We start from the raw sequence: 23,035 nt of genomic DNA, 5'->3' as shown, positions 1-23,035 counted from the left end.
AAAGGCCGGCATCAGGGTGGAGTGGGGGTGTGGTGTCTGCACAACACATGTCCTGACTCTGCCCCCATGCTGGTGTGATGCCGTGTGCCCTACCACAGGCAGGCAGCGTCACGGCGCTTCTCTGGCACTGTGTCCAGATGACACAGTGCCAAAGGAGCGCAGAAAAGCTGTGGCGCCAGCGGCTATGGCGCCCTTTCCACAGCGCAGAAAGGAGACACTTTTTGCAGCTCTTTTTTGCACTGTGGAAAGGCCAGATCAGGGCTGTGGCATGTAGTTGCCGCGGTCTTGATCTGGTGCCTGAAAGGGGCAGCCTGTTTAGCTCCTATGTCATGATGGACTTGGTCTGGGCTCCGGGTACACTCAATGTCGGTACTGACATGGGATCTAAGGTTGGATCCATGTCAACTATCAGTGCAGAGGCAAAAAATCAGCCTCAGAACGGTATACTGGAGAATCTGAGAGGTAATCATGGACTTGAGCTTGTGGAGAGAGACCTGGTGGACAAGTGAGACGAGAGGGGCCTTGGAGGAGACCATCGTGCAAGAGAGTCCACCAATTCGCCTTTAGAGATCAAAGCAACCTGAGCCTCAACAAGTTGAAGTGAAGGTACAGAAGATGCAGGTTTATCACAATGCTGCTCATCTGACCTGGTCACCCTCTTAGCAGAGGAATGGGACAAAGAATGTTTATGTTTCTTTTTCTTGTCTGCCTTCTCTCCCTTCTCACTGGCCTTGGCTTGGAAGTAGCCTCGGTTACAGCCGATGAGGATTTCCGGTTTTTTGTGGGGGGATTCTTGAGTTTAGCAGCTTCTGCTGAGTGTCGACGATTGGATTTGGATCGATGCTTTGCCGATGATGGAGGAACTCGGGCAAGCAACATTAGTCTGATAGGCAGACTCTGTTGTTGAAAGCTTTCTATGAGGTGGAGATGGTGGAGGGACTGAGACAGTAGCAGGCAGGGGCACATGAGGCTTCAAGGCCCTCTCATACAATAACGACTGCAGGTGGGAGAGCTAATTTTTTCTGACCTAAGGGGTAAAAGCCCTGCAGTGGGTGCAGGTTTGCATGTTATGCCCCTCACCCAGGAGTGTGTTTGCCTTGCCATGGGATTTTTGCGCCACATTTCTCACATCTCTTAAAGTACATAGACTGAGAGGCCATATTACCTATCCGAGATCAAATCCACGAAGATCAAACATGTGCAAATCACAAAGCAGAGAATAGCCAAGGTCAAACCGAGTCAAAAGCCAGAAAAAAACTCTATGCCAATGCCAAAATCCAAAAGAAAGCCAAAATCGAGATCAAATTTGAATTGAAGAGCGATTCTAAGAATCACTTCCTTTAATGCTGCTAGTGTGACAGACAAAAAGGAACTGAGAGACAAGAATGAGAATGCTAGGGTATATATGGTGGGTGTAGCTACCACCAAAAAGTCTTCACTAACGATTCTAGAAGGTTTCAAATGTCTCTGTGCAGGTGCAGGAAACCCATTTGTGTGATTCACAGAGACCACGACGAAGAAGAATATAGCACACTTGGGCTTGAATCCTATTAATTAATCCTAACTAGAAGAGGCCCCCTAAAATCAAATTTTGAATGATAAGTCAACAAATAAGCAAATGCCATGAATTCAGTGGGTCTACTCCAGTTGGTATCAATAAAGAGGATTCAAGTCTCGGCTTAGTACGAAACCTCTAAAATTTTTGCTGCCTGCAGCAGAGCCCAAATGTCAAGGCACTTGTTAAAGTCAGAACTTTAAAAAGACTGGTTCAGGGCTGGTGCAAGACACTGTTGCTGTTGGGTTTTCTTTCTCTTCTCCATCCAGTTTCCCCTTTTAAAAATATCTGTAACCACCTCCTCTACCTCTACTAACTCTCTTTGCCTTTTAATTTGCTACTGTTTGTTGCTGTAACAGATGCATAGACAATCCCCTGACTTCTGGGATAATGTTGCTTCTTACATGAAGAGGAAAGGGGTCCTTCCTTTGTGAGGCACCGCTGATGAGGGGGCCCCAGATGCACTATTGCCATTTTGCTGCAACAGTGGCAATCTGAGGTAATAACACCCAGAATCCTCTCAGCTTGCATGTCCAAAGGTGACACTGGCTGGGGAATTCCAAGGCCTGTAGACCCCAAATGTAACTTTTCGAAACTCTGAGCTTAAATTAAAAGACTTTACTTTCAAAGTCAAGTTTTAAACAGCACTTGCTTATCTTGCTGCTATCACAGCCACCCTCTGAGGCACCTTGCTTCTTTGTGATGAAAGACTCATCCTCAAAGCAAGTCATGGGGTTACTGCTCATAACAGCCCCCAAGAAGTGTCACCGGCCACTCTTCTGCAGTGTCAAATATTACTTAAAATTCAATTTAAAATGATTTGTTTTTGTTGACATAGCAAAAGCAGCGGCTACAGGAAGCAGGTACAGGGCTGCAGAGGAGTATTTGAGTGATCCTCTGTACTTCCTGAACTGCTGACTTAGCTGTAGGGTTCAATGCAGCCCATGAAAATGGCTACGCCATTCACCATTCAGGCCCCAGTATTTTCCTCCCTTTATCAACCAAAGTAGGTTGCCTCATCCTGCCCATGGCCACTTACGGGCTTGTAAAGACATGAAATGGCAAGTGTTCTTATCACTACAGTGACAAATGCATACAGATACCTTTGAGATGGATCATTCTGGTCAGTTTTGTCTATTATAGTTTAATGAGGCACCCTGGTATTAATCCAGCCCCCTGTCTTCTTCCATTCTCCATTGCACTTGACAGACAGGTATGTTTACATGCAAGTGATACACATGCATGCTCCAGGTTTCTAACCCTGCTAATTATAAGCAGCATTTTGTTCTCCATGTCTTGGACCAAAGCACTGTTAAGAATGACTGCATCTGAATCATAGATGCATAGAATTAGAAGAGACCACAAGGGCCATCCAGTCTAACCCCCTGCCATGCAGAAACCCACAATCAAAGTTAATTCACTTGCATACTTATCAATGAACTGTACAAAATTCTTTTTGGATAGGGTGAGGATTTGCTGTTAGGTACTTCTGTTAAGTATGTGTGTATTACAATACACACATATTTTTTTCAGAGCTGTGATTCAGAGTACTGTAAGATGCACACATATTTTTTTGTATCAGAGTAAGATACACACACATTTTTTCAGAGCTGTGAGCAATCCAAAGGTGTAAGAATCTCAAATGTTTTCAGAAATAAAAAAAATCTTAAAATATGAAGCAGTTCTCGATATTTCACACACAAAGGTGGGTTTCATTATTTGAACTATTTCAACTGCTTATGTAAGGCACTGTTAATTTAGGGTGCAGGAATGAATCAACCATAGTCATACAGAAGTTATATTTGACATTCCGTTGGGTTTTTTTAAAAAACACATTCAAAGGAATAAGGCTCTGCTTCCATGGGTGGTGCTTAGAAAAGTTACTTTTTGGACCATAAATCCTCAAACCCTAAGCAGCATCTCCACTGTAAATTTACTAAATTTTGCTTCTACAATAAAGCTGCATCTGCACTGCAGGAATAATTCAATTGACACCACTTTAACTGCCATGGCTCAATGCTATGGAATTCTGGAGATTTGTGAGACATTTAGCCTTCTCTATCAGAGAGCTTTGGAACCTCACCAAACTACACTTTCCAGAACACAGTATTGAGCCATGACAGTTAAAGTGGTGTTCAATCTGAATTATTTCTGCAATGAGGACTCAGCCTAAAAGGCTGCTGGAAGTTGAAGACCTCCCTTTCTTTCACTGGATTCTCTACTCTACAGCTGAAAAGTAGGTTCACTAGCTGAGATGTAGGTTCTATGAGGCACCAGAAAGCAGGAAGTAGCAGTGGGACCTCCCAGTTTACTTCCCCTATTCTTCTGATGGCCCCTCCTCCAAAAGGAAAAAGCATACTAGCATGTTCATATCAACTTTTTTCAGGGACAGACAGAGATTTTTTTTTTTCCATTTTCAGGTTTGTTTGGGTTTTTTTTTGGTAATCAGGATATTTTGGACTACATTTTGTTTCTAGGTCATGGAAACGCAAACTAAGAATTTTGTAAGTCTGCAAGTAAGTCCCATTCAGGCCTGACTGTCCCTCCCTAAAATACATAGACATTTCTGCAAGCATAACTTTATGCATCCAACTGCTACTTGCAGTGACCCTTCCCTCTGGTTCCTGTTCAGTACAGGATTCAGGTCACTTGCAAGAAGAGGTTTGTTGATCTGCGAGAGTTAAAGATGATCACTAGAATCAATCCACCTGGTTTTGACTTCCCAGATAGAGAAGGTTCCCATACAACCTCCCCACTACCACATTTTTATTTCCACTGAAATGCTTAACACAGTAAAAGTTTGTGTACTTGCTTTCCTTACTTGAGCCCACCGGTGGGGACAGTGTGGCATTTCTTGTGCTCCAGTAATTGCTCAGGAGTCTTCATAAATTTGTGGCACACATCACATTCAAACATCCGTGTGATCAGGTGGATTTGCAAATGGCGTTCAAACATATTTTTTGTTTTGCAGACAAAGTTACAGAAAACACATTCAAAACCTGTAAGAGGAAACCACAGACACTATTACCGAAGTCCCACACCAAAGCCTTGAGTTAAGTGAATGGGGTGACTTGGTATCCATTTCGTCAACATTTTACCTTTCTCTGATTTTTCTTCCGCATTTAATATGGTCTGCGTACCAGGCACTACAGAAATAACTAGCAGGTTGTTTGGACCCTTGGGTTTGGGGCTGGTCTCTGCATCTTCTTTACTGTTGGCATAATCACTAAGTGCTGACAGGGAAGAAGAAGAAGGACTGTTTGAATCACTGGGTGTCTTCCTCTCGTCACCTACAGAGAAAACCAACCAAACCAAACAAAACAAAATCATTAATTTGCTTATTAATAGCAGCACTGTCACAATAAATTCATGCCCAGCCCACACAGTAAAATCCATTTTTAGAAATCTTTCTTATGATGTGCATGCTTATCTCCACCCATATTATGCAGTGCTTATCTAGCTCATATGATCTACCTGGATGATTTTTTTGTCACACAGCGATGTACTTCATTCTCCAGATATGGCAATAGTTATGTATATAGCTTGATAAAGTTGCTTGGACTAGAGAAACTTGTTTGTACAGCCAGGGATTTTGGGAATTTTACTCCAAAAAGTTACTTTCCCAAGTTCTGATCGTGTACAGGCATATGTCCTTGGTTATACCTGAAATAGGGGCTCAGTATTTTTCATATGATCCCTGCATCCAAGGTGAAGGTTTCAAGAGCCTGTCTCTGCAATAAAACCTTTGTCTTTACACCTTGAGGCTGAACAGGTTTTCCAGCATTTAGAGACATAGCTGTATTAGTCTGAAATATCAGTATACAATGGGCTCTTGTAGCACCTTTGAGACTAACTGAAAGAAAGATGTTTCAGCATAAGCTTTCATAGACTTGGTATACTTCCTCAGATGCATGCAATCTGTCTCTGTGCACCTGCCAAGGGAGCACAGAATGTAGGCTGCTTAGGCTAATCTGTGTGACACATATATCTAGAATTTTGTATTTGAGCAGAAGGCTTGCACAAGATGGCCAATGACTGGCACCAACTATACAGTTCTGTTTTACCTGGTGTAATTTTTTTTTAGCGTCTGCATGCCTTAAAAGCAATGCCTGTTTCTGTAGTCAGAAAAAGGCCAACTGATACCTGCCAAGTTGTTATCTTCTATACTATTCTAATCACACTGCATATTTTTACGTCATTTCATCCCTTACAGAAGAAAGCCCAACACAGGCTCCTCATTCTTCCACTGTCTTGTACCAGGGCAGAGGACACTAACTGGGGGCCCGTTCACACTGAATTTTAACCTGGGCTCCAAAATGGTTTAAATTGGTGTAGTTCTCACTTGAGCCAGTTCACACTTGCACTGGGGTTTTCTGATCTGGATTGGGTATAGTGCAAATCCCCCTTAACCCGTTTTGTTTTTTTTTTGTGGTTTTTGCAGGGGCTGCCAATGGGAACTCAAAAGTCGATCCCACCCGGTGCATTCCGCTGCCTCTGATCTTTCTGCCCTTCCTCCTCTTCCTCTCCCCACGCCACCTCTGATCTCGTCCTTCCTCCTCTTCCTCTGCCCCGCCTCCTCCAATCTTCCTCCCTTTCCCCCCCTCCTGCTAGGATCGTGGCATTTTATTCCATTGCCAGTGTGAACAGAATAAGGGGAAAATAGTGGAAAAACATGCCACAGAGAGATTCGATAGTGGCAAATCATGGAAATAACCCGGTTTCCACACCAGGTTATTTCTGAGCGTGAATGGGCCCTGGGTAAAGCTTCTCATTGTTTCCTTGCCTTTCTTCAGTTCCCATCTGATGTTAATATGCAGTATATCACTTCTGTGTGATCAAAACAGTTGGGAAAGAAGCTAGCATGGCTTGGTGTGGTAAAGAAAAGCCTGCAATTCATCACTATTGCTATTTGTGAGGATGTGCAAAGCTCCTGAAGTTATTCTTGCACAAGGATATAAAGTCACTTAACCCCTATTTGCAAAAGATATCTGGGAGGATTCCTTCAGTATGTTCTACAACACAGTTGCAAATGCAGTCACACATAGAAAGTGTAAAGAGTTAGTCAGTGCCAGATTCTAGCGATTTCTTCCATAACGGAAAAAATTAACACTTGGAAACTCTCTGCACAGCAGCTTCTGGCATTTAACGCTGAACAAAAAAGGAAACTGAGTGATAAACGATGCCTTTTTAAAACATGACATGTGCTGGAATTCAGTTTGGCCCTAATCTACCATCTCTGCAAGTTTAGTGCCAGTAGTATGCTGCCATGGTAAGGTCCAATTGCTATGGCACCATTTTGTTGCAGAGTTTGGAATTATTTGTTTTTTTGGGTGAGTGGCTGGGACAATTTGGCAATTGTAGTCCAAAATGCAAGTTTCCAAATCTGTGCCTCAGCAGAGATGACGGAAATCATAAGAGGAGACAAACCCAGGCTTAGACAGAGGTGATCACCTGCATGCTTGGTGGCGACATGAACCTTCATCTCTGACTCTTCCATGGTCACAAAATCACAGGCTGTGCAGCAAATAGAAAACATCCACTGTTCTTTATCCACATGAAGCGACATATGACTGACAAATTGGACATTCATCTCAGTTTCAAATCCACACACATGACAACTGGAGGCAAGAGAAAGTTAGAAAAAAATTAAGAAGTATGTGCCTATTGAACCTCATTGTGGCAAAGATGAACATTGCTTCCCTCTTCTAAACCTGGCCAGTTTCTGATTTTGCAAACTTTGTCTTCTCTGTGCTGTTCAAATTGCACTGGGATACTCTTTTGTCTGCTGAACTGCTTGTGAACTGACAGCCATGCCAAGCTGATTAAGGGCAGGCACAAGGCAAACTCCCAAACACGCTATAATGATGCTAAATAATCATAAAGTTAATTAAAAACTACAGGTTCCAGATGCTGCACATCACCTAGCTATTTCCTTTGGGCAATAAGATGGGCTGCAGCTTTGCCAAGATGTTTAGTCAGGCTGCTATGTGGACAAACGGAGAGCTTGCTGCACACTTCATGAACAGCTCCCAAGCTTTGGATAGAATCCCATGTCAGGTTGGGTTCTCGTGCAGAAATGTCTGGCATTCTCAACACAAGCATGCCAAAATGGGCCCAGGGATTCCTTTTGCCTGACTGGGCAAAAGCACTAATCGGCTATGCAAACACAAGTGCTACTGAGGGACATTTTGCAATCGGCTTGCAGTCATGCTAGTGTTGACAGCCATGGAAAAACTGGCCTTTATAAGCCAGAGATTGCTTGAGATCTAAAGTATTAAAGGAACAACCTCAAGAACCTATTCAGTCTGTTAGTGAGACTTCTTGCTGTTCATCCCATGGTAGCCTTATGAGGCTGAGAGAAACAATTTCACAATCATGATGGAAAGATGGTATTGCCCACTTATTAGAAAAGTTTTTTTTTAGAAAGGTTACTTTTTAGGAGTCTTCAAATGGGAGTTATAGCCGTAAAAATAACCTTTTTAAGATCAGATTTTAAATGTATACTGAAGGCAGATTAAATTAGAACCTTAAAATGTAAGATATCAGTTTTTATTGCTTCTGCTGTTTTTCATTGATCTGGAATTAAGTTTCTAAAATTTTGCTTATTTTAAATTATTGTAAGCCACTTAAGCTGACTTTTACTTAGAAAACAGGGCTGGCCTAAGTATATATGACTACATGAATGTAGGTATGTAAACACATATAAATAAAACTGATTTTTTACAATCTTTCAAGTGTTTTAAGGAATTACTTTTAAAGTCATGTCAAAATACTGAAACCTACATGTACATTCAAGTCAAGTTCCTCTATATGAACTTCTGATTTTCCTGACTAGATTTCACACACAATTAGTCCTGTGGCAGCCACTTGGAAACATGCAGACAGATCTACAGGCCAATTCTGGGGATATACGTAGCTGCTGGCTAAGAAAATTTATACACTTCACTGTGCCACTGCACCCTGTGCTGGGTGGTCTGAAGTGGTGTGATTTGCTATATAAACAGAATATATATATGGTGTGTAGCTACATTCAGGGTCCAATATGATTTGGACTCCAAGCCATCTCTGTGCATAGGGTCCTTTCACAGGTGGAAGCAGACAAATAGATAAAGTTGTGAAGCCATCCAGGAGAAATGGTGGGTAGCTGTTCTTGTCTGTTACAGACAAGTGGCAAATTGTAGCTTGCTATATCTTGTTTCCGCCTATGTTTCATAAGGTTTTTACAAGACGGCAAGCTGAGACAAATATCTATGTTGATGTTTGACTCAACCCGTTTTTAGGTGGCCAAATAGGTGCCTTCACAGCAGAGCTGGCTCTACCATTGTGCACATTGAGACAACTGTTTCAGGTGGCAAGTGTTGAGGGCGAGTAGCAGAAGCTTCTTGGCGGTTCCATGTGAGCCTCTCCAGCCATTTACCAATTTTAGACATCACAGCTGTGTATGCCATATTGCCTGGCCTTGCATCCTTTCCACCTTGCTACTGTTATCATTGGGTGTAGGAAAGGACTCTTATACCATTGGCAGTATTGAAGTAAGATTCATCTGCTGGGATAGTTGGCTCCTGTATGAGGAAGAAGGAGGTGGCCACCATGTCATGTCTTTCATTCAAGCAGAAAACCTTAGGCTGCATTTTTTTTCTAAACCAATCTCCTATATAATAAGCCCAGTATTGTCTAACAGTAATTCTAGAAATGTACAAGCAGATAAGTTGCAGAGATGGGAAAAGTTAGTGTTTCACACTACACCTCCCAGGTTTCCAGAGCCAGAGGACATGCTGACTGGGAATTCTGGAAGTTGTAGTAAATATAGTACACAGAGGGGAATACAGGGATAATTTTGGACATGCAACAAGTTGGCAGTGGAATTTCTGAGCTGAAACAGAAAGGGAGGGAATAATCTATCCCTTCCATTCTTGAGGTTTTTATAGCTATGGTGGCCTACCGCAGAATTCTCATTGCTCTGACTTTGGTCATTGCTGAGGTGAAATGAAGGAAATCCAACTGCTCCTGATAGAGTCTCCCGCAGAAGCAAAGACAGCCGTGCTCGTTCTTTTGTTTTTAATAATAAAAGGAAGGCAGAAAAAGTCAGCTGGAGCCTGGTCTCTGGGCTTGGCTTCCCACTGGGTCCTCACCTGTAGTAATAAGGGTGCTTCTTTCCATCACTGCCTTCGGAAGTGACAGCGCTGACAATGTCCTCAGTGTCTGTACTCACCAGCTTCACGGAATGGACAGTCAGGTGCTGGTTCAGGTTAGCACGGCACTTAGCAGCATATGGGCACAAATGGCATTTGTATTTTCTCTCTTCTGAAAAAGAACATTTAAATACTTTGAGCTGGGAGGTCAGAGAGTGTTAACCAATCACTTTGGTGTCCCAATCACTGAGGATCAGGCAGTGTGAGGAGAAATCTTCAGTACAATTCAGAACTTGAAAAGGTCCCCTTTCAACTACAATCCCCATCCAAACGTCATGCTGGCTGAGGGGGTAGGAATTTTAATCCAAAATAACTTTTACCAGCTCTATTAGTATTTGTGAAGAACTAACACGTATTTTAGAGCTTTCCACAACACAGATGCATAAAGGCAAAAAAGAGAGCTCATCGCTCCCTTCAGCAGCATGTAGATTCTACTAGCATTTTTCTAAAAATGTAATGGTAACTTCCTACATGTCTGTCTCTCTGGATTATGTAGATCACCTCAGAGAAAATAAGTCTAGTAAACATGAAAAAAGACAGGGTTAAAATATCATTGCTAATATACAGATGCATGTATCTGATATTATTTTTCAAATCCTGCTCATCCATCAGAATAATTAATGCTAAACACAATCCAGTTCAAGCTAAGCAATTTTGAGCCTCCATTATTTCAACCAAAGTGTTAAACAGACACTTGCATCTCTCCCACCAATATTGAAAGGGTTTTAAAATCCTTTATGTAGACTAGGACATGCTTATTTCATTTAGCAGCCAAAAAGCTCTGACTGTTCTTGGCATTCTATCACCTGTCACTAAATTCATGGAACTACAGATTGCAGTGAGTACAGAGGAAGAGGTGCCTTTTATCCAACCAAGTTCTTGTTCAATTATTTCTCTTGGTGCATGAAAGGGTTCAACCCAGTTTAATAATAAAACACCTATTTCACCAAGAGAGATAATTTCCTCTATCACAAGATTTTCCACACACCTTGACTTTAAGCACAGTAATAGAATTAAATGTAAATTAGCAAATATAGAACAGTCGCCAGTCTGAGTAGAAGGCAGTTTAGGTGCCTGTAATAAATGTTACACTTGAATACCAATTCATTTCTGATGTCCAACTTATTTATAGAAGTGTCATGCTACATCAAGTATTTCTGTGACTGCTAGTTTTTGATTGTTTTGAAACAAAGCCCACAATACTGAGATGGAAGCAAGGTTATCATCCTTCATCCTAATAAGGGTGAAGATGGATAGATAAGTGACAAAAAGAGAGTTCACATCACATCCTTCAGCCTCTGGGTGAGCCTGCCTTTATAAATGCAATAGGCATAGAAGAGCATTTAATTTCAGGTTTGTTTTTTTTAAAAAATAGAATTGATAAAAGAAATTCCAGTAGCCCCAGCTAGTATGGCCAGTTGATCTTGTGAATAGCAGTCCATAAAGTAACTTTTCCAAGCTCTGGTTGGGCTGTCAAATTTTAAAGAGGAAAGTGTTTAAAAATGCAAAACAGGGTTTTCTTGGTGACCTCCAAATATTTTCCAAGCTCTGATCATTCGTCTTTCTAAGAACACAAATGCTTCCATTTATCAATTCCCATGAAACTCACCACCCAATTCTAAAACTTAAAAATCATTACAACTATTAATCTGTGCCACCAAATTGGTAGCATTCATAGAAATGGCCTGGCTTTTTTTTTTTTTTTTAGAGTCTGTAATCTGAAAGCCAGTAAAACTCTCCGAGTTTATATTTTAGGATGCATGTTCCACAATGGAGCTCCCTTAGGATGACAGCATGGCCTTAAAACAATAGACTTAAATTAGTACAAACTCAAATATATCAAGGTTTCATTGAAAAAGTTTTAAAAGTTTTTTTATTTCAGCATGCAACATAAACAGTAAAGTTATCTCTCTGATTTAAAATGATGGAGCCATACTAAAATATGACATCAGTTTAAGCACTAAGAATGAGGCATTACTTCAGAACAAGTCCTTCAGAAGCCAGAATCTTGTTGGTATACTATGCTGGCATTAACTATATCAGTGTAGATGGGAAATGGCCATGGTCATGGCCATGGCAGCCATGAAAAATGAAAGGTACTAGAGAAATAGATTTCTTAGAGCCAGCAGATTCTGGCTGTCATCCTGGTAGAGACATCCACATGCATTTCCCCCTTACTTGTGTGGATGACCTTTTTGGGGTGTTTCAAGAGTTGCTATTTCTTTCTCTTTCTGCAGTATCCAAAGCCCATCACCCTTACTGAAAAGCCTCCAAAGCTTCCCCAGACAGCCATTCCTTGCTTTGTGGAGGGCAGACAGGATTGCACAAGTGCCTGGCTACATCCCCATAGTAAGTTGCAAAATGATATCAGCACTGAGATCAACTAGGATCTTCCAGGGGGTCTCAGTGCTGCTGTAATCATTTTGCATCTGGCTGCAGGTATGTAGCCAGATGCTTCTGCAGTCCTGTCTGTTCAGCATGAAACATGGAATGGCCATGCAGAGTGGCTTCAGAGGTTTTTCAATAAGTCAGGGGTAGCGGTGATGGTATAGGGCTCAGGCTAGAGTAAGTTTACACCAAGCTATGCCATACAGGATTGTAACCATCTTTACATTACTGCACAATGCTGGAAAAATTGCAACTGCTAGAGTAGTGCAGCAACAGGATTCCACTCAGAATCTTTCATCAAGCACCTGGTGATGGTCTACATCTGTTGTGGGGTTTGTTAGTTTTTGCTTATAATTGCTTTGAGACAAAAAGCATTTTTGTGCAGGCTTGTAAAGAGGTGACAGTTCAATTACTTGATATCACCAGTAAATCTCCTCAGTTCCTTTACTAAAAGAAATACTGCTAGTTATTTTTCTTGATATTGTTTTTGTTTGTATTTCAGTATGACCACAGCAATGTACTGTGCATACACTTTGATTGGCTCCTGCATATTTTGAACTGCTTTTCTATACTAATTTTTTTTAGGAATCTGGTTCAGAACCACTGAGCCAGATATCCTATGGGGAAAGGAAAACTGGGAAGGAATACATTGTTCAGACTTTCTTTTAAACATAAGTTATAGATTATTAGGAGTTATTTGTCATATGCTTTATTTTTGCAAGACATGATCAGACATCTATATACAAAAATTGCTGTGGCACATGGTGAGGACCTTCATTCATCATCTAGCAGCATGCACACACAATGCTCTGCACCACATATCAGACTGTGCTAGTGCAACATACTGATACTGATAATATTTCTAAGAAGGAACTGAACCCTTTGCACTTAATGAAGGATAAACAGAACCCAGATATTTTGTTTTCCTATAAGGGCATCCATACTATTTATCCTGATGCTTGGAAGGGCATTTCTGGATCAGCTTTTTGGCCAAATTCTTTTCGTTTTCTAGATCACTGACTAGGACACTGGATATTTCATAAGCCAATTATTGCTTTATAACACTGATCAGTAGTTTTCTAAAAAGGTATTATGAGAAAATAACTGAAGAAAGGAAGGATCAGCAACTCCATAACCTGCACTGGTTTTTCTATTGCAACTTATGTAATATTTCATTACACAGTGTTTCCCCAAGAGTTTGGAAAAGTTACGTTATGCACTACAAACCCCAGAATCCTCCATGCTCCTTGGCTACTGAGATTGTTGAATTATCATCCAAAAAAGTAACATTTCTAAACTCTGGTTTTCCAGTGAGGTTAGAAATGAAAGGGAGGAAGAGGGAGAGATAGGTTTCTCTGGGTGTGGCCCAGGAGGCATCCAGGTGCCAATCCTTAATATAGGGCATGTATGCACAAAGCAAGAGAGAGACAAGTAAGTTTTTAGTTACTGGGTAAAGACAGAATACCATCATTTATGAGTGTTGCAAAGTATACAGAGGATAATGCAATCCACCGTTATTTGCACGCAAATAAATGTTCATTGTTGCCATGAAAAAAATTAGAGAAAGTGTGCAACACTGTTTTTGAAAAAAAGTGTTACCTGTGTGCAGGGAGAGATGTCGGGACAACGTCTGCTGTCGGCCAAACACTTTTCCACACACATCACAGGGAAAGAGCTGGTCATTAAATTTCCAAGGTGGCAAACCATTTCCAGCCTCCAGCCCTATCTTCTCTGTATCTATTCCCCAAAAAAGGAGAAAATACAGTTCTAGTATTAATTATTCAAAGGTGTTCTTGAGTTCATGCTGTGTCACTAGATAAGTCATGGACAATGCAATACCACTGTCCCATAGGGTTCATAGAATATGGATGTGATCCTTCTGAAAGTCTTAATCGAACTTAATGACAGCCTTACATATTATTCCTTTATTATACAAATCACACTATAAAGTAAAATGGATTAGCCTCAAGTTGACCTGCAAGACTAAAAAGGAGTAGCAAGATGCCAACGCAGTTCTCTGTTTTACATTAATCTTTCAAGTTGACACCTAAAGCCTTTCAATTTCAATCTGAAAACAACTAGAGCATATCAGTCTGTGCTTGTATTTATTAATTTATTTTACCCCAAACATTGCTCCCATGGTAACCTTTGTAGCCTAGAAACTTCCCTTAAGAGGAAGCTTTCCAGTTGCCCCTAGAGCCAGAAAATATGAAAATCATGTTGTGACTGTTTTGTAGCTGTCCCATGCTTCTTTGAGCTAGTGCTGTGTAGTGGTTTGAGTGCTGGACTAGGACTCCAGGAACCCAAGGTTCACATCCTTCCTCAGACCTGGTGGAAACCCAGTTGGGTAATCTTGGGCAAGTCCCACTCTCTCAGCCTCAGAGGAAAGCAATGACAAATCCCCTCTAAATAAATCTTGCCAAGAAACCCCTCTGACAGGTTGCTGTAAGTTGGAGTCAACTTGAATGCACATAACAACAAAATTCATACTTCCTTAATACTGTATGATGGATAAGGCAGCTGAAATAGGTACTTTAGGAGGACAGGAAGTGAGGGGGGTTTCAGAAACAAATTCTTGTTGTTGCCCCCCCCCCCCATTCTTTTGGGGCAGATAGGTTTTGGATAAAGCAGGTATGCATGCATTAGCATTCCTGGTGTATCCAATGTGTGAATTCTAAGGGACCAGCACTGCCCTGGCTTCAAGGCATCAGAAATATACCAAGAGCTACCACATTTCTAAAAGCTCCCTGACTGACTACTGATACCATGATCCAAACAGAAAGAGTGAGGCCCAAAGCTGTTGTCAAAAGTGACTGAGCAATAAAACCTTTCTTGACTATGGCCTGTTACAGACTGCCAAAATAAAGCTGCTTCGGGTCTCTTTGGAGGTATGCTATTTAAATGATGCATGCATCCTAAGAATCTGGAAGCTGCAGTAAAGCTGCACTCCAGTGCTTAGGAATGGAGTGTGGCTTTGGTGCAACCTCCGGACTCTTAGGACCCATGCGTCATTTAAATAGCATACCTCCAAAGAGACCTGAAGCAGCTTTATTTTGGCAGTCTGTAACAGGCCTATGTGACCAAAACACATGGAAAGCCAGGAAGAGGAAATCAACAAAACTTGATGAAAGTTAATGGTGTAGGATAACTTGGACAAGAAAATCCTGCCACCTTCATTGCCTTCCTTGGTGGCCTCTCTGGCTGATGGCCTATTACATTGCTTATTTATTAATTATTTGTTTAATTTATATCCTGTCTTTCTCCCTTCGTGGGATTCAAGGCAGCAAAGTTCATGATGGTCTCTGACTTGCTAATTCTTCACTTTCATGGGCTCTAAAGTCTCACAATAAGGTTATCTTTCCTCGTGCTTTTTTTTAAAAAAACCCAGTTCTCAGATTTCCCCTGCAGGAGTGGAGAAATGCCTCTTTCTCCTCCAAGAAGAGGCAGTATCTGGTCAAGCCTGAATGTCAGCCAGCTCCACCAAACAACTTTTCATTCTTTCTCTACCACTTAGTTCAGACTCACACTGCAGTTCACAGCTCCAGTCCAGCAGTTGTCTAGGACCAACCTCTCCTCCTCTTCCCACAGAGCTTCGAGTTGTTGCATGCTATCATTGTTCTCTGACACTAACCCACCTTCTGTTTCCAACATGACCAACTGAGCCACTTACATCATCCCAGCCAACCATGCTATAGAAGGTATAGTTGAGTGAGAAGCTGCACTATTCTTGGCCCAAATACGTAACACCACAGTGAGCAACCCAAGCAACTGTGTCAGAGGTGGAGCATTGGAGTTGCACAGTTGCACTGTTACTGAGCTCCTTGGTGTCCAGTCAACTCCTAATAAGATCAGAGTCTCCATTTCTGGGACCATGGCACATAGGTGATGCCCCAAAGTCAATGTCACAACTATTTATACTATTTCATCAAGACTGGTAAATTCAAGACTATTGCTGGATGTTCAGGCATTAACATGAAATCATATTTAACACGAACCTTAAGTAAGACTCTTTTTCCAGTATGGTTTCCCCAAGAAACCAAAGGCTATGCTACTTTGATTTCAGCCCGTCACAGTTGTTATAAATGTACTTTTAAGACTTACAAAAGGAGTTTAATGACACCAGCAGTTATTGCTATGCCTATACGTTCTTGCATCAACATTATTGACTTCATAGCACGAAATGTGCAACACTGAGGAGTTGAACTATAAACAATGGAGAAAAGCTAAACAGAACAAATTACTGAACTGTGAATTTGCTTTTTAAAGTAATCATTTTATGGGCTTGTAGTTTTTTTTTAAAAGGGATGGTGGCAACCATAACGGTGATCAAACCTGACATTCTTAGAAGATGCTGTAAAAATTCACCTAGCCATTTATAAATAGAACCCATAAGCTCTGTTGAGTTACAGCATATCTTATCGAGAAAGATACCAATGTGATTTAAAGACCCGTAGATATGCAAACCAATATAGCACACAGCTATTTTGCCCTGCAGTTTTTTCAATCAGCAATTAATTTTTTTGTTAGAATGATAGAGTTGAAAGAGATCACAAGGGCCATCCAGGTCAACCCCCTGCCATGCAGGAAATCATAATCAAAGCATCCCTGACATATGGCCATCCAGCCTCTGTTTAAAGACCTCCAAGGAAAGACACTTCACCACACTCCGAGGAATCATGTTCCACTGTTGAATAGCTCTTACTGTCAAGACGTTCCTCCTAATGTTGAGGTGGAATCTCTTTTCCTGTAGCTTGCATCCACTGTTCTGTATTCTAGTCTCTGGAGCAGCAGAAACCAGCCCTGGTGGCGCAGTGGTTAAATGTCTGTACTGCAGCCACTTGCTCACAAATCATAAGGTTGCGAGTTCAATACTAGCAAAAGGGCTGAAGCTTGACTCAGGCTTGCATTCTTCCAAGGTCGCTAAAATGAGTGCCCAGATTGTTGGGGGCAATTAGCTTACAATTTGTAAACCGCTTAGGGAGTGCTTATGTGCACTGATAAGCGGTATAGAAATGTACTTGCTATTGCTATTGTTCCATCCTCAATGTGACACCCCTTCAAATACTTAAACAGCACTTTCATATCACTCCTTAACTGTCTCTTCTCCAGGCTAAACATCCCCAGAACCCTAAGTCTTTCCCCATAAGGCATGGTTCCAGACCTGTCACCATTTCGGTAGCCCTCCTCTGGATACGCTCCAACTTCTCAACATCCTTTTTGAATTGTGCCGCCCAGAACTGGACACAATATTCCAGGTGAGGCCTGACCAAAGCAGAATAGAGTGGCACTATTACTTCCCTTGATCTAGACACTATACTTCTGTTGATGCAACCTAAAATTGCATTGGCCTTTTTAGCTGCCACATCGCACTGTTGACTCATGTTCAACTTGTGGTCTACTTGGACTCCTAGATCCTTTTCACACATAGTCTAATTAAGCCAGGTGTCTCCCATCCTATATCTATGCATTTCATTTTTTCTGCCCTAAGTGCAGTATCTTATATTTCTCTGTGTTGAAATTCATTTTGTTAGCTTTGGCCCAGCTTTCTAATCTATTCAAGTCTTCTTGAATTTTGATCCTGTCCTCTGAGGTATTAGCTACTCCTCCTAGTTTGGTGTCATCTGCAAATCTGATAAGTCTGCCTTCTATTCCTTCATCCAAGTCATTGATACAGATGTTGAATAGCACTGGGCCCAGGACAGAATCTCCCAGCACTCCACTGGTCACTTCTCTCCAGGATGAAGAAGAGCCATTGGTGAACACCCTTTGGGTTCAGTGGACAACCAGTTACAAATCCATTTAACAGTTGCATTGTCTAACCCATATTTTACTAGCTTGTTTGCAAGAATGTAATGGGGAACTCTGTCAAAGGCCTTACTAAAATCAACATATGCCATATCCACAGCCTTCCTTCCTTACATCTACCTCTATGACTTGTTTTTCAGAAACCCGTGTTGATAATTGTTGGGATCCTCTTTTTTTTCTCTTTTTGAAAATGGGGATGTTTGCCTTCCTCCAGTCTGCTGGGACTTCTCCTGTTCTCCAGAGTTCTCAAAAATTATTGCCAATGGCTCTGAGATTACATTTGCCAATTCTTTTAATACTCTTGGATGTAGTTCATCTGGTCCCAGAAACTTAAATTCATTTAGATTAACCAGGTATTTCTGTGCTTCCTCTTTACTTATTCTCTGCTGCATTTTTCCTATTGTGTCCTCTGCTCCACTTCCCTCAGGTTGAGCACCCTTTTCCTTTTCTGAGAAGACTAAGGCAAAGAAGATGTTAAGTAATTATACCTTTTCTTTGACCCTTTTTAGCATTTCACCATCTTCTCCACGTAACGGCCCTACCATTTCCCTCTTCTTCCTTTTACTAAAGACATATCCAAAAAAAGCCCTTTTTTATTGTTCTTAACCTCACTAGTAAGCCTGAACTTGTTCTGTGCTTTTGCTTTACTGACTTTTCCCTTACACGTGCTAGCTACTTCCTTGAATTCTTCCTTGGTTATTTCCCCCTTTTTCCATTTCTTATACATACCCCGTTTAAAACTTAGGTGTGGGACCGCCTGAAAAGGGTGGACTGCCACTGGCCTAAATTCCTCTGGAGGGAAGCCGCAGCCACCAAACCGCGCAGCTTCCCTCCGGAGGAAAAAGAACTTGGAAAAACCATGTTCTCTTTGCACCGCAGGGTTGATGTAATGAGTGCACCACATAAGCGTCACATGGCAATATGTGAACGCCATGCAGCGCTTGCATAACAATGGCAGCACCTGCCACGCGGTCCCTAACCCTAAAATCGATGCCAGCACGGAGCATTTGTGCGGTTTGTACCAAGCCTTAGCTCAGTTGAAAGTTCGACAAGGTTAGATGGAAATTTTTGTTTGAAGTTTTGAAAAAGATGGGGATGGGGAATCATTTTGTGGACTCTATTAAGCAAATTTATGAGCAGCAAAAAATACAAGTGATAGTGAATGGGGACAAAAAACAAACATTGATATAAGCAAAGGGACTTGTCAAGGCTGTCCCCTATCCCCTCTACTGTTTATCATGGTGTTAGAGGTGTTAAATAATTCGATCAGACCTAATGGAAAAAATAAAAGGAATGCAAATTAAAGGACATGAAACCAAGCTAAGAGCATATGCCGATGACATGGCATTGATATTGGAGAACCCTTTAAGAAGCATAGAACATATGTTAGCAGAGCTAAATGAATTTGGACAAGTATCCAGATATAAGATAAACAAAACTAAAACGGTGATGATAATCAAAATATCTAGGAAACAAAGAAGAAGAGGAATTGACAAAAAGATCAGGTATCCAGATTAAGAAAAAAGCAAACTATTTAGGAATATGGCTGTCAGACAAGAACTGGAATAAACTGAATATATCTCTGTTAGGAAGAATATCGGTTGTAAAAATGTCTATTTTGCCAAGGCTAATTTTTCTTTTTATGAACTTACCTACTGTAACAAATAATGGCATTTTTTTCCGGATTGGAATAAAGAATTAGGACGATTTGTAAAAAAAAAAAGTTCCTTAGTCATCAATGTTAGTTAATTACATGTTTGTTACTTGGAGTCAACCACTTTTCCCATTTTTTGCAGTGACAGTATGCTAGGATGCTGGCACAACTTAGTTGTTTAAAGGGTCCTGGATGAAATGGCTTAAGTAGCTACGGTAATTCCAGACCAATTCCTGAGCCAGAAAATGTTATGTTTTTGGACTATAACTCCTATAATGCCTCAGCCAGCATGGACCAGGAAGGGGGGTTGCAGTCTGAAATAGGCAAGTCTTTATAAAGCTTTGACTAACTCACATTACCACCCATTACAATACAGTGTCATTTGTGCTGACCACAAGCTGGTATAAGTAACAGACTGGTGAAGTATCTAGAATAGAATACATAGTTTGTATTTTTGAAGTGATTGGGAATTTAGATTTTTTTGCAAGTGAAGGAAGCAAGGAAAGTGTGACAACACTTCAGCTTGGAAGCAAAGCAGAAGGAACAAGTAACATCAAATGAATCCAGTGTAGTAAGGACAGGCAGAGTTGTGTAAAAGAAGAAGGCTGGTATCCTGCTCAGTCATTACAACAGTTGTAAGCCTGTCATACAACAATGCAATTTACTTTTATGGTCTTTGAGCCTGCAAAGACCAAATGTCCCTGCACAACTTATCCAGCACAATCATTTCTGTGATGCTGGAGAATGTGGGGGGGATGAGTGGAAACATATCAGTCTCTCTTACTGTTGCTGGATAAATTGTGATCCCTGCAGGTCGCAGCATGCCAGAAAGAGAGGTGGATGCACCCCTGATCATCCCACTGTTCTTCAACAACATGTAAATGGACATATTGCTTTCTAAGTATTATTTTATATGTCTTAGGTTTTATCTACTTTACTATATTATCTCTTAATTGATTTATTTTACATATAATTTGATGTAAGGCATATGTGTAAATACATATATTTGTAATCATTTAGTTCATGCCTTGTTTGTAATTATTATTTCATATGCATTGTTTCCCACTCTACATGAGTCCCTGACAAAGGGCACACAGTTATTTTCTGGTTGAAACCATTTAAGAAATAACAGGTTTTATATATCCTGAGACTCCAGTTCTCCTTTCTATAACGAATACAGCTAGACAAAGTAGTGAGCAAAGCCTATAGAACTGGTGAACCATGCAGCCCAACCTACTAGACATGTAAGAGATGCTGAACTTCAAAATTGTACACCAGAGCTTTGAACAGTTATTTTTATGTAGTGGGCAGTACTGAGAGTTGTAGTCCAAAAAGTGTCTTTCCCAAGCTGTGATGGTGGCAGCCCCAACTAAAGTTCAACAGGCCTCCAGTTTTTGCTGCTTCTCAAAATTACAAAACCAGAATATGATCAAGCACCTTGTAAGTTCATTTGTCTGGATCTCCAGCTAGCTAGATTTAATGTAGGACTAGAGCTCAATACAATCAGGCAGAATGATATGTTTATATAGACCAGTACATTCCACAGACTACAGCGCAAACGGTAGTTCTTACAGAAGCAACTAGTGCCCCCATTATGAACCAGAAGCCCCACATTTCCCAATTCAGTTGCAATGTAGACATACTGGCAAGAAGTGTACCTTTTCCATATATACACAACTAGAATTATCTGGATAGATTTGTCAGTCAAGGAGTATACATGTGAATTATTGTAATTAATTCAAGCAAGACCTGAAAGCCTGATTAATGGAGCAGCAAGGATCTATGTAGCCATCGCAACAGGCTATTTATTATAGGACACATCTCCCAGAAAAGCCACAGTTCATGTAGCACCTGGAACAACAAAAGCTTGACACTTGAAGGGTGCCCTCTGGGTGCTACCATTATCTGCTATTTGTCTTATAATAATATAAATTATCCTTAATGTGTGATTACTCACGCTTCTTTCAAATTAGCCCTTCTGCAAAGTTTAAAAGGCAGAAGGAGGGGGGGGGGGAATGGTTGAAGTATGTATCAAGCTTTTAACTTCCTTAAAATCAATTGTGAACCATTCTTCCAATTATTAGTCTTGAGTTCAAGACATTGGTCATTTGACTCTACGGCAACGGCAGATGTTTTAGCACCGCTTTTTGAGTACTTAATCAAAACAGTTCTTCAGAGGGAGGAATATCATAATGGTTATGAGAAATGTCAAGTGTATGCCAGTTCCTAAAACATGGTCACTACAAAACTGAATTAATTTGGACACAAAGCAAATAAGCAGACTCAATTAGAAGTCAATATCTCTCTTTAAAATTTCTCTCAGCATTGGCCATTAGCCCTCTTCTTGTCATAGTAAAGTAGCTGAAATCAGAAACCGTATATTCATATAAAAATTGTATTAAAGAAAATCCTACAGAAAACTGTAAGAGGATCCATTTTCAAATTTCTCAAAGGTGCTGAAGGCAGAGTTTTGAAAAAGCTTACATTGCACCTATCTAGAATGCTGAGCCTTTCCTGCATTAATTTCTTACAAATGCCTATTACTGAGGTGTAACCTCCTGGGATTTAGTTTGCTAATATTTTCTAATATGCTTTTCTAGCCAGTTTTGCCAGAACTAATTTCTATAGTTCGTTGAAAGACCGAAGGATACCCACCTATTGTTCCTCTTCATTCTGGAGAGGTGCCACAGAGTTCTGTCCTGGGCCCAGTGCTACCCAACATCTTTATCAGTGACTTGGATAAAGGAATAGAGGATATGTTTATCAAATCTGATGATGACACCAAATTAGCTATTAGCTAATATGCCAGAAGACAGGATCAGAATTCAAAATGATCTTAACAAATTAGAGACCTGGGCCAAAACTAACAAAGTTTTGGCCCAGCTCACTAATTTCAGCAGGGAGAAATATAGTTTGCTACTCTTGGGCAGAAAAAAACTGAAAGGCTCAGATACAGGATGTGTGGCCCCTGGCTTGGCGACAGTACATACAAAAGGGATCTGTCAGTCTTAGCAGACCACAAGCTGAACATCAGTCAACAGTGTGATGCAGAAGCTAAAAAAATCAATATGAGCCTAGGCTGTATCAATAGGAATGCAGTGTCTAGAGATCAAGGGAAATAATAATACTTTGGTCAGACTTCAGCTGGAATACTGTGCTCAGTTCTGTGAACCACAATTCAAGAGTGATATTGACAAGTTGGAATGTGTCCAGAGGAGGGCAACCAAAATGGTGAAAGGCTTGGAAACCATGCCCTATGAAGAGCAACTTAGTGAGCTGAGTATGTTTAGTCTGGAGAAGAGACAGTTAAGAGGTGACGTGATAGCCATGTTTAAATATCTGAAAGAATGTCAATGAGAATAGAGCAATCTTGTTTCTGCTGCTCCTGAGACTAGGACATGGAATAATGGATTCAAACTACAGGAAAAGAGATTCCACTTA

At 40.9% G+C, this 23,035-nt stretch overlaps 1 protein-coding gene across 1 annotated transcript in view; it reads right to left on the bottom strand.

Moving 5' to 3' along the window:
• Positions 1–23,035, bottom strand: part of ZNF827 (zinc finger protein 827) — a 115,763-nt gene that overhangs the window by 6,310 nt on the left and 86,418 nt on the right. The window contains exons 9-13 of the mRNA XM_042469675.1: positions 13,735–13,872; positions 9,688–9,859; positions 7,007–7,173; positions 4,654–4,845; positions 4,377–4,554 (exon numbers count right to left, since the gene is read on the bottom strand). Coding sequence (XP_042325609.1) covers positions 4,377–4,554; positions 4,654–4,845; positions 7,007–7,173; positions 9,688–9,859; positions 13,735–13,872 — 847 coding nt within the window. The remainder of the gene's footprint in view (positions 1–4,376; positions 4,555–4,653; positions 4,846–7,006; positions 7,174–9,687; positions 9,860–13,734; positions 13,873–23,035) is intronic.

This window comes from Sceloporus undulatus, chromosome 5 (assembly GCF_019175285.1).
Source record: "Sceloporus undulatus isolate JIND9_A2432 ecotype Alabama chromosome 5, SceUnd_v1.1, whole genome shotgun sequence".
In the NCBI taxonomy this organism is placed as follows: Eukaryota; Metazoa; Chordata; class Lepidosauria; order Squamata; family Phrynosomatidae; genus Sceloporus; species Sceloporus undulatus.
This window is presented reverse-complemented; position numbering and strand designations above follow the sequence as displayed.